The 12,930-nt window shown below is 52.3% G+C and overlaps 1 protein-coding gene across 7 annotated transcripts in view; it reads left to right on the top strand.

Moving 5' to 3' along the window:
- Positions 1–12,172, top strand: part of UBE3B (ubiquitin protein ligase E3B) — a 51,849-nt gene extending 39,677 nt beyond the window's left edge. For all 7 annotated transcript variants that reach the window (XM_037510990.2, XM_037510985.2, XM_037510988.2 and 4 more), the window contains 8 exons: positions 27–137; positions 2,247–2,384; positions 2,695–2,760; positions 5,070–5,128; positions 7,381–7,563; positions 8,011–8,122; positions 9,091–9,183; positions 9,602–12,172. In XM_037510990.2, coding sequence (XP_037366887.1) covers positions 27–137; positions 2,247–2,384; positions 2,695–2,760; positions 5,070–5,128; positions 7,381–7,563; positions 8,011–8,122; positions 9,091–9,183; positions 9,602–9,793 — 954 coding nt within the window. In that variant the 3' untranslated portion in view covers positions 9,794–12,172. The remainder of the gene's footprint in view (positions 1–26; positions 138–2,246; positions 2,385–2,694; positions 2,761–5,069; positions 5,129–7,380; positions 7,564–8,010; positions 8,123–9,090; positions 9,184–9,601) is intronic.
- The last annotated feature ends 758 nt before the right edge of the window (positions 12,173–12,930 follow it).

Below are 12,930 nucleotides of genomic sequence, written 5' to 3'. Positions count from 1 at the left end.
ACGCTCCCCATCCTTTTGCCTTTCAGACAACCAGCGGGGACGAGAGGCTCTACCCCTCACCCACGTCCTATATCCATGAGAATTACCTGCAGCTCTTTGAGTTTGTGGGAAAGATGCTGGGGAAGGCGGTGTATGAGGTAGGCATGCTAAGGAGCATGGGACTGGGACAGAAAATAAAATGTTAAAAATAATGTGGGTTTCATACACATTTATGTGGCCAGGCCCAGCCTGTCCTGAGGCTAGAGTTGAGGAAATAAGAGCAGGAACCAAGATTTACCAGACCTAGTCCTCAGTGCTTTCCATGTGTTCGCTCTGATCCTCAGCGGTCCTGCGTGTGGCCGCTGACTCCCTGTTCACAGAGGATGAGAACTGAGGCTCCAGGAGTCACTAAGCCAAGTCTCGTCACTAGTTCAGGATGGAACCTGAATTCAGAGCCAGGCGGCCCTGAGCCCTAAGCCAGCCCTCTGCTTCTCTGAGTGGGGAGGGGTGGTTGGCCAGAGCCAGGTCTCACGTGGAAGCTTCATCCCAGCCATGGGGGGCAGCATTTTGTGGGGCTTGATAGTTGTTAGAGTCATTCTAAAATATCATGATTTGAGTGAGTCCGTATCACAGTGAGCCAGAGGCACCTGGAGCTGCCGGGAGACTAGAAACCATCTGCTGGCAGACTGGTCAGCCCAGCCCCATGCGGCAACTCTCTTCCTTACGCACCTCTTCCCTGCGGGGCTGGCCTTGGTCACTGGGGCTGGTGGGAGCTGCCATCCTCACTGTGAAGAGGATGGTTATCTTCCACCTTGGTCTCTGGGGTCAGGGGTCTTGGGAGGTCAGGAGGGCGTGGGCTCTTGCAGGCTCCTGGCAGGCCCACAGAGCTCCTGACCCCTCTCCATCGAGAGGCCAGCGTCCTCCGGGCAGCATCTGCTTTCCACCCTGAGCATCGGAAGTCTAGCGCAGCACAAGCTTGTCAGTCTCTGCGCCCCTCTCAGTAGGCTCTGTAGCTCCTCGCCCAGCACCGAGGCAATGGCACCTTGGCAGCACTCATTCACACCCATCATAAACCCCAGAGAAGCCAGGATGCCTTCCAAACACAGAGAGCCAACAGCCAGGGCACGTTGAGTGGTCACCTAGTGGCGCAAGCATATTTTGACTCTTAAATAATCCATCCTTCTTCCCTGGAACATCCGGGCCCAGCTTAGTCCCCGCCCAAATACCCTCTGGCCTTCTGCCTTGGGCAACTTGGGTGGCCTGGGTTTATTCTCTGCCTTTGTTTCAGTACCTACAAAATAGAAGCAGTTTCTCAGGTGATTCATGTGGCATATGCCATGTTTTTCCTGTAGATGTGTAGCTGGATGATACCCAGAAGAGTCTGAACCAGCTGACAAGCATGACTTCCTGGCTTTCGAGAATGTCCTCATTTCCTGGGCCTAGTACCTGTCACCTCACTCCAGTAGTAGTGCTGCAGGCGAGAGAACTGAGGCCACACCAGCTGTGTGCGGGGAGTGGCTGTGTTAGTGCAGTTGCCCCTCATGGTCCTCTGTGCCAGTGTGATTGAGTCTTCCTTCTAGATTTCTCTGGCCCTCACGCTTCCTTCCATCCATCCCATCGCTGCCCTAGTGCAGCCTGTTTTCCTGGCATGACACCACGGCTCTCTAGCTGCGTCCTGCCTCCTGTCTTCCACCCAGAAAGTACAAATCTGGCACTTCTTGCTTGGAGCCCCCCCTGCTGCTCCCAGGAGAGACTGCAGACAGTTGCAAGGCCCTGCCTCTCTGGCCTTATCACTCCCCTCTCCTCCCTCACCAGGGTGCTGTAGCCAGACAGATGGCTGTTCCATTCCTGGGGCAGGCCCGAGGCCTCATGCTCCTTTGGGTGTAGCTTAGCTGTCTCTTCCTCCTGGATGTTTCTCTACCCTATCCTGGGTGAGCGGCCCCCACTGCGCATTCAGTCCTACTGGCTGAGAGGTTGTGCTGTCCACATTTACAATGAGGCAGCCCCTGTCCTGGGGCCTGGCAGCTGCAGAGCTGGGCTTAGACCCATGAGCTCTGTATCTCCAGAGCCTGTGCGCATGGCCACCATGCTGGGATGGCACCCAGTGGTGTTTATTATGTGATGGGGAGGTATCACACTCCAGATTGAGAATTTGGGAAGTGCCTAGAGATTCCTGTGGCACGCACAGCAGGAGGGGCCTCTGCAGCCAGAGCTGCCCCATGAGCCCTGGGTGGCAGAATGGCAGACTTCGTCTTTCTACCTCCCAGGGCATTGTGGTAGATGTGCCCTTCGCCTCCTTCTTCCTGAGCCAGCTGCTCGGGCACCACCACAGTATCTTCTACAGCTCTGTGGATGAACTGCCTTCTCTGGACTCAGAGTTCTATAAGAACCTCACTTCCATTAAGGTCAGTGTGGAAACAGGGAGGGCACAGGGAGGCAGTGGAGGAAGGCCGGGCGGGTACCTGTCGGGTGGTGGAGTTGTATCCTCTGCCGTGGTAAAGGCAGTTCCGCAGCCACTGCAAGCCACACGCCACTCCCGGGCACTCCCTTTTGTCTGTGGCGCCTCCCTCCTGAGGTGACATTGGCCTTAGCTTTGCTTCAAGTTCTATGGCAGCCATAGTGCTGCTGCCCAAGTAGCGCCTCATCGAAGTGGAGTTTAGTTCAAGGATATTGCGCCTCTGCACCCCAACACTTTCCCCTTCTCTGTTGCATTAGCGCTATGACGGGGACATTGCCGACCTGGGCCTGACACTGTCGTACGATGAGGATGTCATGGGTCAGGTAGGTCGCCTCTGGCTGAGCTTTTTGTCCTCTCCCTCAATTGGCTTTCTGACACCTGCCCTCTTATTGGTGTTTTCCCCAGCAGGTCCACAAACTGGGGTTCTATCTGCCTGTCTGGCCTCTCCCCTCTGTCTCTCTTACCATCCCCCTTCTCCTGTGGCCCCTTCCATCCCCAGTTGACCTGACCTTCACTTGCCCACCGCCCAGAGGCTTCCCACAGAGACCCTGCTCTGCTTAGATGCAGGGACATTCCCAGGGAGGCGCTGATGCCCTGTTTATTATAACATTGCTTTCGTTACCATGGTGAGGATTAGCTGTTACAGAGGATTATGACTTAAAGAGGGGGAAGAGGCCTCCCAGAAGGACCTCAAACAGAGTTCTGTTCTTGTCTGTACTCTTCATAAAGAGCAGAGCAGGAAGTTGAATCCCTGGAAACCACGGCAACTGAGGCATCTCTCTTAAGTGTAGTGGGCCCAGCTGCGTGCTGGGGCTCCTGCTTGAGCCTCTGCACACGTGGCCTGAGGGCTGCTCTGGAGAAACCCTGCCTTGAGCTTCCTAGTGCACAGCTGTCTTCTCAGACGGTTGCCCGTGTCACCTCAAAGAGGTCCCTCAGTCCCCCTGAATCCTTATGTCAAAAAAGTCCAGGGGACTGAATATGAGTCTTTGATGGGACCAGTGTCACCACACACCCCAAAAACACCTTTTGGAACCTGTGTGCCCCTCCCTCCCAAAAAGCCACCCGGCACACTAGTATACCAGCGCGGAGAAGCCTGGGAGCAAGAAACCTTAGCGTAGTTGCATTGACCTCCGCTTTCACGGATGCCTGTGATCACAGAACGCTTCTGGCAGGGAAAGAACGAGTGCCACCTCACAAGTGATCCTCCACGTGTAGCATTCAGACAGGTGCTGAGCCCAGTGTGGGAAACACCAGGCTGGGGGACTCCTGAGGGCCCTCCTGCTTCCAGAGCCTCTGGTGTGCCCTGAGACGGTGGCGGCAGGGGACCCCGGGTCACCGTTTTCCTTGCTACATATTTATAGTTTTTGTATATTATAGTAATAGAACCTCTGTTGAAATAAGCTTATAAGTTTGCACTCTTTGATAGTTAGGTAACTCACATTTGTTCTTGGAGCTGAGGAAAAGTCAGTTCTATAGTTTTCAAATATCACTAAAGATATTTGAAATTTTGATTTGAGCCTTACTCCTGACAGCCATAATTTTCACTCTTAACTATAAAAATAATGCAGACTCCTGACCAAAAATTCAGCTATTATACGGGCATAAAGATGAAAATTCAAACCACCTAAAGTAAAGACAAATATGGGGTGATCTCACCTGTATGTGCTATATCAGGAAACAAGATGGATGAATAGACTAACAAAATGAGAATAAACTAGTGGACATGGGTGACTGAAGTGAGGGTGCCATAGGCGAGGCGGGGGTGGGCACCTTTTGTTGTGTGTGGGGGGGGGTTTGTTTTTTGTTTTTTTTTTTAATAAAGTTTCCTCATGCTGCATCGGGGCAGCCGAAGCCTTGAGCTTCTCTCTTATTGACTCGCCACAACAGGGGAAGGGGGGCTTATTAGCTTCAAAGGGCACCTAGTAGGTAGGGCTCCAGGCCCTACCAAGGCCCTGTTCCTTGTTGAATCCCTTGTAGCCACACTGCCTGCGCCGGCCCGCACGTGGCACATCACCAGGGAAGGGCGATGTCCTGGCGCCCCAGGATGGGCCTCAGTGGGGAAAACAAAGAAGAAAACCATCTATAATGCCAGTGTCAGGCCTGTGGCCTTCCAGAACCAGCCCACCCTCCCCCCCTCACTCCCCCCCACACAAGGCCCAGTATAATTTGTTTTTGCAGGTATGGTACTACATGGTACATACTGTTATGTCTTATTTTTTTTTTTAATCTTCTCAAGAAGTGTACATTTCCATCATATTTTTTAATAGCTACACATTCCAGAGCACGGTTGTACTAAACTTTATTTAGCCATCATACTTCGTGTGCTCCTAAAGGCTAACATGTCCCCCCCTCTTAACCACCCTCCCCCCGCCTCCCCCATGACAGCCCGAAGCCATGGTACAAACGTTTGAACGAGGATGGGATGAGGCGCAATCTTTCAGATTGACCTTGCAGGGTCGCTTGTTGATAATTCAAGCAAGTCCTGGCTTTTTGTGAAAATGGTTGTTTCCAAATACTCCCCATCTCAATTCAGTTATTATCATGGACGTTGGCGCCGGTCCCTTTCATCTTCAGGAAGCTTTATTTCCCTGTTAGAATTCTCTGGAGTAATTGCTCCTGTCTTCTCTCCCAGCTTGTTTGCCATGAACTGATTCCTGGAGGGAAGACCATTCCTGTTACAAATGAAAATAAGTGAGTATAGCAATTAGATTTTTAAGGTCACCACTTGAAAAGACTTCATTCTGGCTCTCCGGGCTTACTTTGAGAATTTATTAAGATAGATTGAAGTAGAACGAGGCCATAAATATCATAATGGAATTTACTGGTTACAGTTCATAGGCTGAAATCCTATTAAATTCGATTTGCAAAATAAGAATGGACAATTTATTTTTTGCAGTAGCTCTTCTAAGGTCAGAGGCACCCAGGCCTCAGTGTTCCTAGGAATTTAATGATGCCTCTGGATGCAGACAGCTGGATCTTCAGACGCTCAGGCATGCAGCCCTGAACCCAGAGGGCACGGGGGCGGAAAGACGCCTTGGAGAGGCAGGTCATTTTAGAATGATAGCATGTGGCAGTTGTATAAAACGCTGTTCTTGAGGAGACGCAGTGATGAATTCAGATGCAGCAGAGGACCTGAGATACGGGAGATGCTACAGCTGGCAGCTATTGTCCCAGCTAACTGGCTTCTAGGTGCCTATCCTAAATGTCAACCTCTTTGGTCTCTAAAAGCAAAACCCCTCAATGCACCTGTCTCCACCTAGCCCTGTTCCAACCTAATGAAAACAGTAGAAATGGGCACGAGAAGTTAATGTCGGCCCTCCTCAGCCCTCCCATCAGTCTATCCATCTGCTGCCAGGCTCAGCTGAGCATCGCTTTTTTCAGACAAGTGAGAGCCCAGTCCCACTTGGTGAGTCATTTGAATCAGAATCACGTTATGTGCACTGTTCCGAGCATCAGGGCCCTCTGGGGTCGGGTGGGCGGTCTGAATGCTCTGGGGACTTTGATTTAGACTGTCAGAGCAGTCAGAAGAACAGACCCTGTTCTTAGCGTGATTGAAACAGACCAGCTTTGCCTTTGGTCACAGGGCATTAGTTTGACAGCTGAGGAAGAACAGAGTACCAGGCAGGCGGGCCTGCCTGGGCATCAGAGAGCAGGACCGGATACTTGTCCTGCCCACCATGTGCCCATTAATCTTCTTTTCAGAGTCCTCACATGAGTTAACAGGTGTAAAAGACCTTCCAGGATGACTCCCTCCTAGGAGGGGCTTAATAAATAGAGCAGTGATCATCACCATCATCAGATCAATAGGTGACATGTCACATAAAGGCAGCCGCCTCTAGATCGGTCCCTTTTGGCCAGTGGTATGGCAGTGGGGTGATATTGCTAGATGGATGGCAGCCAGAGGAAGCGAGTTGGTGAGGTGTGATTCCCGTCCTGCCCCGCAGCCTTCTGGGTGGAAAGTCACTTTGCAAATTCTTGCATGTTCTGAGCATAAATCCTCAGGATGAGGACAAAGGTGTTTCATTCTGCAGACTATCTCAAAAGGCAGACAACACATTTCCCACCCCTTAGGGGTGACACTTGATGTTGTACTTCCTGGGTGTGGGATGGGAAGGTTTCAGGATCCTCCCTTGGTGAAATGGAACAGTGTTAGTACCCTGCTTCAGAGCACATGAAAGGAGTCGCCATCACAGGAAAGTTTATATTTCAGTGTAATGTGCAAATTCACTGCTGGATAATTTTTTTTTAATAGGGTTATTTTCAAGGTCAGTAATCTAGATCTCAGCTCTGTGGGGTAAAAAGATTTATTTGGACTGTACTCATTGGAAATTTTGAGAGTTGTGCCTGGGCTGGCCTCAGATTCTTTCATCTCTAAGTAAATGGTTTGCCAAGAAATCAGCAATGCCAACAAGCCTGCTGGAAAGAATTATATTATCTAGTTGTAGATGAGGCCATTGGGCTTGGAACCACTGTCAGTGCTCTGACTGCCCAGTTGAACCTCAGCACAGGCTGACCACATCTACCCTCCTCACAGCCTCGACGCAGCCAGATTAACAAGGCTTTTTTGAAGTTTCAGCATGAAACAATTTTCCTCTGCTTTCAGGCTTTTTGGAAGCCTGGATTATATCTAATTGGTTTATGTCCAAAAGGATTATATTAAAGTCAAGAAAAGTACCATTTGTGCTGAAAAGGCCCTTTCACTGTGAGTCTTGCCACAGTGAGGGGTCATGTGAGTGAAGCGGGTGGGGGGTGGCCCTCACACCGCCCTGCTGTGGGCTCTCCGTGTGCTGCTCCAGAGCACGTTGACGCTGTTCTGGGGAACTGCTGTGCTACTGTTGGTGTTGCTGCAGGACGGCTCAGCTGTGACTGGACTCATCTTTCAGCCCGTTGGTAACAGCTGCCTGGTCCTGCTAATTTCCACTGTTTTGTCTTGTGGGCAACAGAATTAGCTACATCCACCTGATGGCACATTTTCGAATGCACACACAAATAAAAAACCAGACAGCGGCCCTCATTAGTGGATTCCGTTCCATCATCAAACCCGAGTGGACCCGAATGTTCTCAACCCCTGAGCTACAGCGTCTCATCTCCGGTGACAATGCTGAGATTGATCTGGAAGATTTAAAGTAAGGGGGCAAGTGATGGGGGAGGGTGAAACTCTCGGGCCCCTAGGAACTTGCTGCTCCCCACTGGGATCCTTTTGGAGGGTTGTTCCGGGAGCCTGTCTCCAAAGGTACTGCTCCCTCCTACGGTTGCTCTGAAACAAAAACTCCCTTGTCTACTGAGAACCTGAGGAGAGGAAGCAGGTCCTAAGGACTGATGGGCTCTCGCAGGTTCTAGGAGGTGATATTGTAGCATCTCCTACTGGCTCCTGTGTGGGAACAGTAGGGCCAGCTCTCACACTCTCTACCTGGGAACTTCCAGAGAGATGGGGCTAAGGCATGAGCCAGTTTTAAGGGCACTTGGTCACGCACCCAGGCTTGCCAGAGTTCGCTGAGCCACTTCTCTGAAACGCCCTGCCTGGAAGTGCATGTCAGCATAAGCGGCTGAGCCCTCATCTGGATTCTTTGCAGGAAGCACACAGTATACTACGGTGGTTTCCATGGAAGTCACAGGGTCATTATCTGGCTCTGGGATATTCTGGCCTCTGACTTCACGCCCAACGAGAGAGCCATGTTTCTGAAGGTACTTTGTATTTTCCATCATCAATCTGTCCTCCCTCAGGCAGGCCTACCCGGTAGCTTGGTGTTGTAAATAGCAGGTCCCTAAAACCCCTAGAGAAGGGAGAGCATTTTAATGTGTGGGATTAAAGTCAGTGGTTTCTGAGGACTTCCCCGTGCATGCAAATCACTTAGATTTGAGGGGGCGACAGATGCCAGGCATAGGTTAGCACATTTGGGGAAAAAACACAGGTGCTGCCATCTGAAAGGTGTCAGGAGGGCAGTGTGACTGATGCCCCCGGGCCCCTTGCTTGGCCCCCAGCCTTGCCATCTCCTGAGGCCTGATTTTTGTCAGCGTGCTGAGAGCAGGTTTCTCAGAGAGGGTCCCCTGAAGCCATGCTCGCAGATCCCTCTGTAAAACCCACAGCCGGGGTGCTCAGGCGAGCAGGCCTGCGCCTCCTTTCCTGTGTGGCTGGGAAGTGGAGCCGGAGGCCAGGTGCAGTGAAGGTGAGTGTGAAGGGTGACTTGCTTCTCATCCAGGGCCTCAACTCATGGGCACAGCCCTGTCTCCCGAGCAGCACCAGGTCTGCCTCACCCTCTCCTCTCCGCGCTCTGGTGCACGGTCTCTGTAGGAACGGTGTCAGCAGCAGCTCCAGTTCCTATTGCCTGCATAACAGTCCCCTTTGGGGCCAGCCCCCAGGTTGGAAGTCTGTGTTTCTCCTGAGCTCTTCAGCCACATGGACTCTCCAGCACCTGTCTTGATCCCCACAAATGACCTGTCGTGTCCACTGCTGTGGATTTCATGAGATTTTGCTTTGGAGTCCAGCTCCCTGAAGAGAGATGTGAGATACATTCCAGTTCTTGGGCTAAATGCACCCACCATCACCCATCCTGCTAGCAGAACAGCAGTTAATGACACAGTGACTAGACAGCAAAAATGTTTCTGAGGGAGCGAGAGCCCCACTCTGCCCTCGACCCTGCTTTGTGTTGCAGTTTGTCACCAGCTGCTCCAGGCCCCCGCTCCTGGGATTTGCCTACCTCAAGCCTCCTTTCTCCATCCGCTGTGTCGAAGTGTCAGATGATCAGGTACTTGACCCTGCTTGGCCGTTGCTGCTGTGCCCAGGGGGGTGGGGTCAAAGAAGAAATGTTAGGCTGTTTTCAGAAATGTTTTGGTACCTAAAATATTTTTACAGTATCTTGGCTCTTTGAAAACTGGTTAACAGGTAATTAGCTGTTAACCAGAAGGCTCCATTTCCAAGCATTTAATACAGATGCCCCGTGGGTCCCAAGGAGCTGGGTGTCTCTGGACACTTGCCTGTCAGCATCACTGCCCGCAGTTTAAGGGGCTGGCCCTGGGCAGCAGTGCACGTTCCTACACCAGCTTCCTGGAAGCACCCCGTGCCCAGCTCAGCACCGTGGGCTGCCCAGCCCTCATCCCCAGCCACTGCACTGGCACCTGCCCAGGCCCCCACCCTGGAGCCTCCCCAGCCCGTGTGTGTTGCAGGACACTGGGGACACCCTGGGCAGCGTGCTCCGGGGCTTCTTCACCATCCGCAAGCGGGAGCCGGGCGGCCGCCTGCCCACCTCCTCCACCTGCTTCAACCTGCTCAAGCTGCCCAACTACAGCAAGAAGAGCGTCCTCCGGGAGAAGCTGCGCTACGCCATCAGCATGAACACCGGCTTCGAGCTCTCCTAGCTCCCACCCTGCCCGCCTGCCTGGCAGACCCAAGGGCCACCTGCAACCTTCAGCTCCAGGCAGCAGCACGCCCCTGGGAACATGACCCACAAGCAGGTGACCTCGGCGCCAGGTCCTCTCTATAGCCATGAGACTCCCCTGTGGCCTCAGGATCTTTGGATGCTCTGACAGCTCTACACAGCCTTCTCCAGGTGACACTAACGGGAGGGAGTGTTGAAAATAAACCTCCAGATTCTGCCAGCGCTGGTCCTTTGTTCCTACTTCCAGCGGCCTGAAGCCCAGGCAGGCCCGTGATTGCAAAGGAGTTTCACTTTCTGAAAAAAAAGTGGTCTTTTGTGAGTCTTTGTTTTTTTGACTTTCTGAGTGAGCTGTGCATGAACAAGTCCCAGAACTCCAGGGGTCCAGAGTGGTTTTCATACATGGATGGGCCTGAGTGCACGAAGTTACCACGCAGAGGCGCTCTCCTTCCGTTTCTGAACACTCTTTACTCAGGTAAGGCCTGGCCAAGCCTCTATGCACCCGACGAAGTCTCTGTCTCCGTCCCTCCACAAAACCTCTTGGCAGGCAGCCTGGCCTGCCGGCTCCCCAGGGAAGCAGAGGTGCCACTGGGGAGGCCGGAGGACTCGCAGGCCCATCTCGAAGCCACACATTCCACATGGCGCCAGTCCCTCTTCCCCACTCTCTCAGATGCTCTGAGACCTCAGCAGGCCAAGCTGCCAGGGAGCCTCCACTGGCTTGTTCGGTCTTAGGCATTCACCTTGGCTTCCTGAGTTTGAAGGAATACCTGTTGGTCCTTAAGAGCAACTCCGTTTCCACAACGCACTGGCTGTTACCACAGCCTGCTGATTCCGAAGCGGCCAGCAGCCTTTCCTGCTTGCGTGCCTGCTTGGTATCTAGCAAGGAACAAACACTAGCCTGAGGCACCCGTCCCAGCCAGGCAGCAGTTTTACTCCATAGACTGTAAAACCTCAAGACTCTTCAGTCTTGCCGCCCGTCCCCCTCTGCCCGGCAAGCAGGTGGCCTTTGCACTGATGGCGGCTTACCAAGCCGGGGGAGTCACATGCCCTTTGGGTGGCTTGGTCCTTTTTACTTTGGTTTCTCTTCCAACTCCTTGTACTCCCCTACCCTCTTCGGTTCCTCGAAGCTCTCTCCTGAACGCCGTGCGTGCACAGAGCAGGTTTCTAAGTCTTGCCGGGGCCTCACATAACCATCTACCCACACAAAGAAGCCCAGTCCCATCTTGATTTTTATTACCCGAGAAGCAGCCGGTATGGGAGGGAGAGAGCAGTTTCTCAGCACCAATATCAACTTTATTTGGGCTTTTTTGTAACAAAGAGGGTAGTTTGTAATTTCATTTAAATTCTTTTCAATAGCTGGAATTATTGCACTATCTAAAACACTGAATCTGTATTTTTATAGCTGGTGTTCGACACCTCGATGGCTCTTGATGGCTCTAAAAAGTTGTGGGTTTGTTTGTTTCATAGATAACTTATGTTTAAACGTGATCAAAAGCTTTATTAAATTTGTATTTCAGCACATGATGGCTGTGTTCTGCGTTTTATCCTCCGAACACGTGCCCAGCTAGCTCAAGAGGGGGCGCCTGGGGCATAGGCCCCCACAGTGGGAAGACAGGATCGTGAATTCCAAGTCTCGCTCGCTGGCCAGAGTAAACAGTGGTTGACAGTTTGTCAGATTTGCGCAGCCTCTTTAAGAAGTGACACACTTCATATAACATGGAAGTCACCCTACACACCACCCATGCCTCGTCCTCTCACCCGCTTCCTGGAGGGCAGCCATCGCCCCAGATTACCTGTTCACACAAATGCGTAAAAGTGATAGATATCTGTGGGGAAAAATCCACATCATCCCAGAGTGCGTGAAGTCAAATCTGACAGCAACATCTGGGTACACTGGGCCTTTCTCCCTGACTGAGGAGCCTGCCTGCAGGACCCAGAGCCCACCCTTACTCCATGAGACAAGCCAGCCCCACACTCAGCAGAGAACCTGTGTCAAACCTCCTGGGAGTTCTGCCTCCTCCCCAGGCCAGGCCTCTAGTGCCACCCACCTGGCTTGAACCAGGGATTCAGGAAAGAGGTCTCAAGAGCTAGTAAAGCTCGCAGAAGCTGAGGATGGACTTCAGAGTCACACTGACCAGGTCCCAGTGCTACCCTTGGTGCTCTGACAACTCATGTAATCGAAAGCCCCTCAGAACCTTCCTGTCCTGCCTGGCAGATGGGCCAATTACATTTCCGGAGCCCAAGGTCCCTGCGTGGATTAAACGTGACTTTTTATGCACAGGGCTGAGCACAGTGCTTGGGCCTGGGTGCAAGCTCAGGGGAGTTATTGACACCTCCACTCCTGCCTGTGGTCTGGCTGCTTCCTCTGCCCTGAAGGTCTTACTTCCTGTCTCCAATCTGAAACTCTCTTTCCAGGTAAAAAAGAAAAGAACACATTCTTTGTGGCCCCTCTCTCCCTAAATAGATGTGACCCCTCGCTTTTGACCCCAATACACTCTTTATCCCATTACCATCAAGGAGGAGGCTTGCAGAGGTGGCCAAGCTCCCATGGCCAGAGTGGCCAGGCTGGGCCTGGCACTCAATTCTGACCCTGTTCCCACCGCTGCCTCACTCTGCTTGTGGAGTAGTCGGGATAGGTATTCTTTTTTTTTTTTTTAAGAGGATAGGTATTCTTATCATGAGGGCTGTTGCGTTGATGAAGAAAGAATATTCTGGGCCTGTCTGCTGGCACAAGGATTAGTCTCAGTGCTATCATGCTATCACCAGCCACTGCAGCACAAGTTCAATCCCAGGCCAGCCAGAGAGCTGACCCATATGGCTCAGCAGACCTCTCCTGTCTCTCCCACTGCTCCCCTCAGCACTGTATGTCAGTAGATCCGCTTGTTCTGTTCCCCATTCTCTGGCGAATCCTCTCACCTCCCCTGCAACTCTGGCCTACACCCCAGCTCTTGTGTGCATAACTAAATAAATCTTAAAAAATAGAAGGTTCAGGGCCTCACCGGTGGCGCAGCAGTTGAGCGCTGGGCTGCGAAGCTGTCCACAGCTTCTGTAGTGCCGGTTTGATCCCCAGCCGGCCGGCAAGGGTCCCACGTGGCACGCAGACCTCTCCTGCCATGCCTG

The sequence above is a fragment of the Talpa occidentalis genome, unplaced genomic scaffold (genome assembly GCF_014898055.3).
Source record: "Talpa occidentalis isolate TD23 unplaced genomic scaffold, MPIMG_talOcc4v2.1 talOcc4.14, whole genome shotgun sequence".
Lineage (NCBI taxonomy): Eukaryota > Metazoa > Chordata > Mammalia > Eulipotyphla > Talpidae > Talpa > Talpa occidentalis.
Note: the sequence above shows the minus strand (reverse complement) of the source record. Positions and strands in the feature narration are given on the sequence as shown.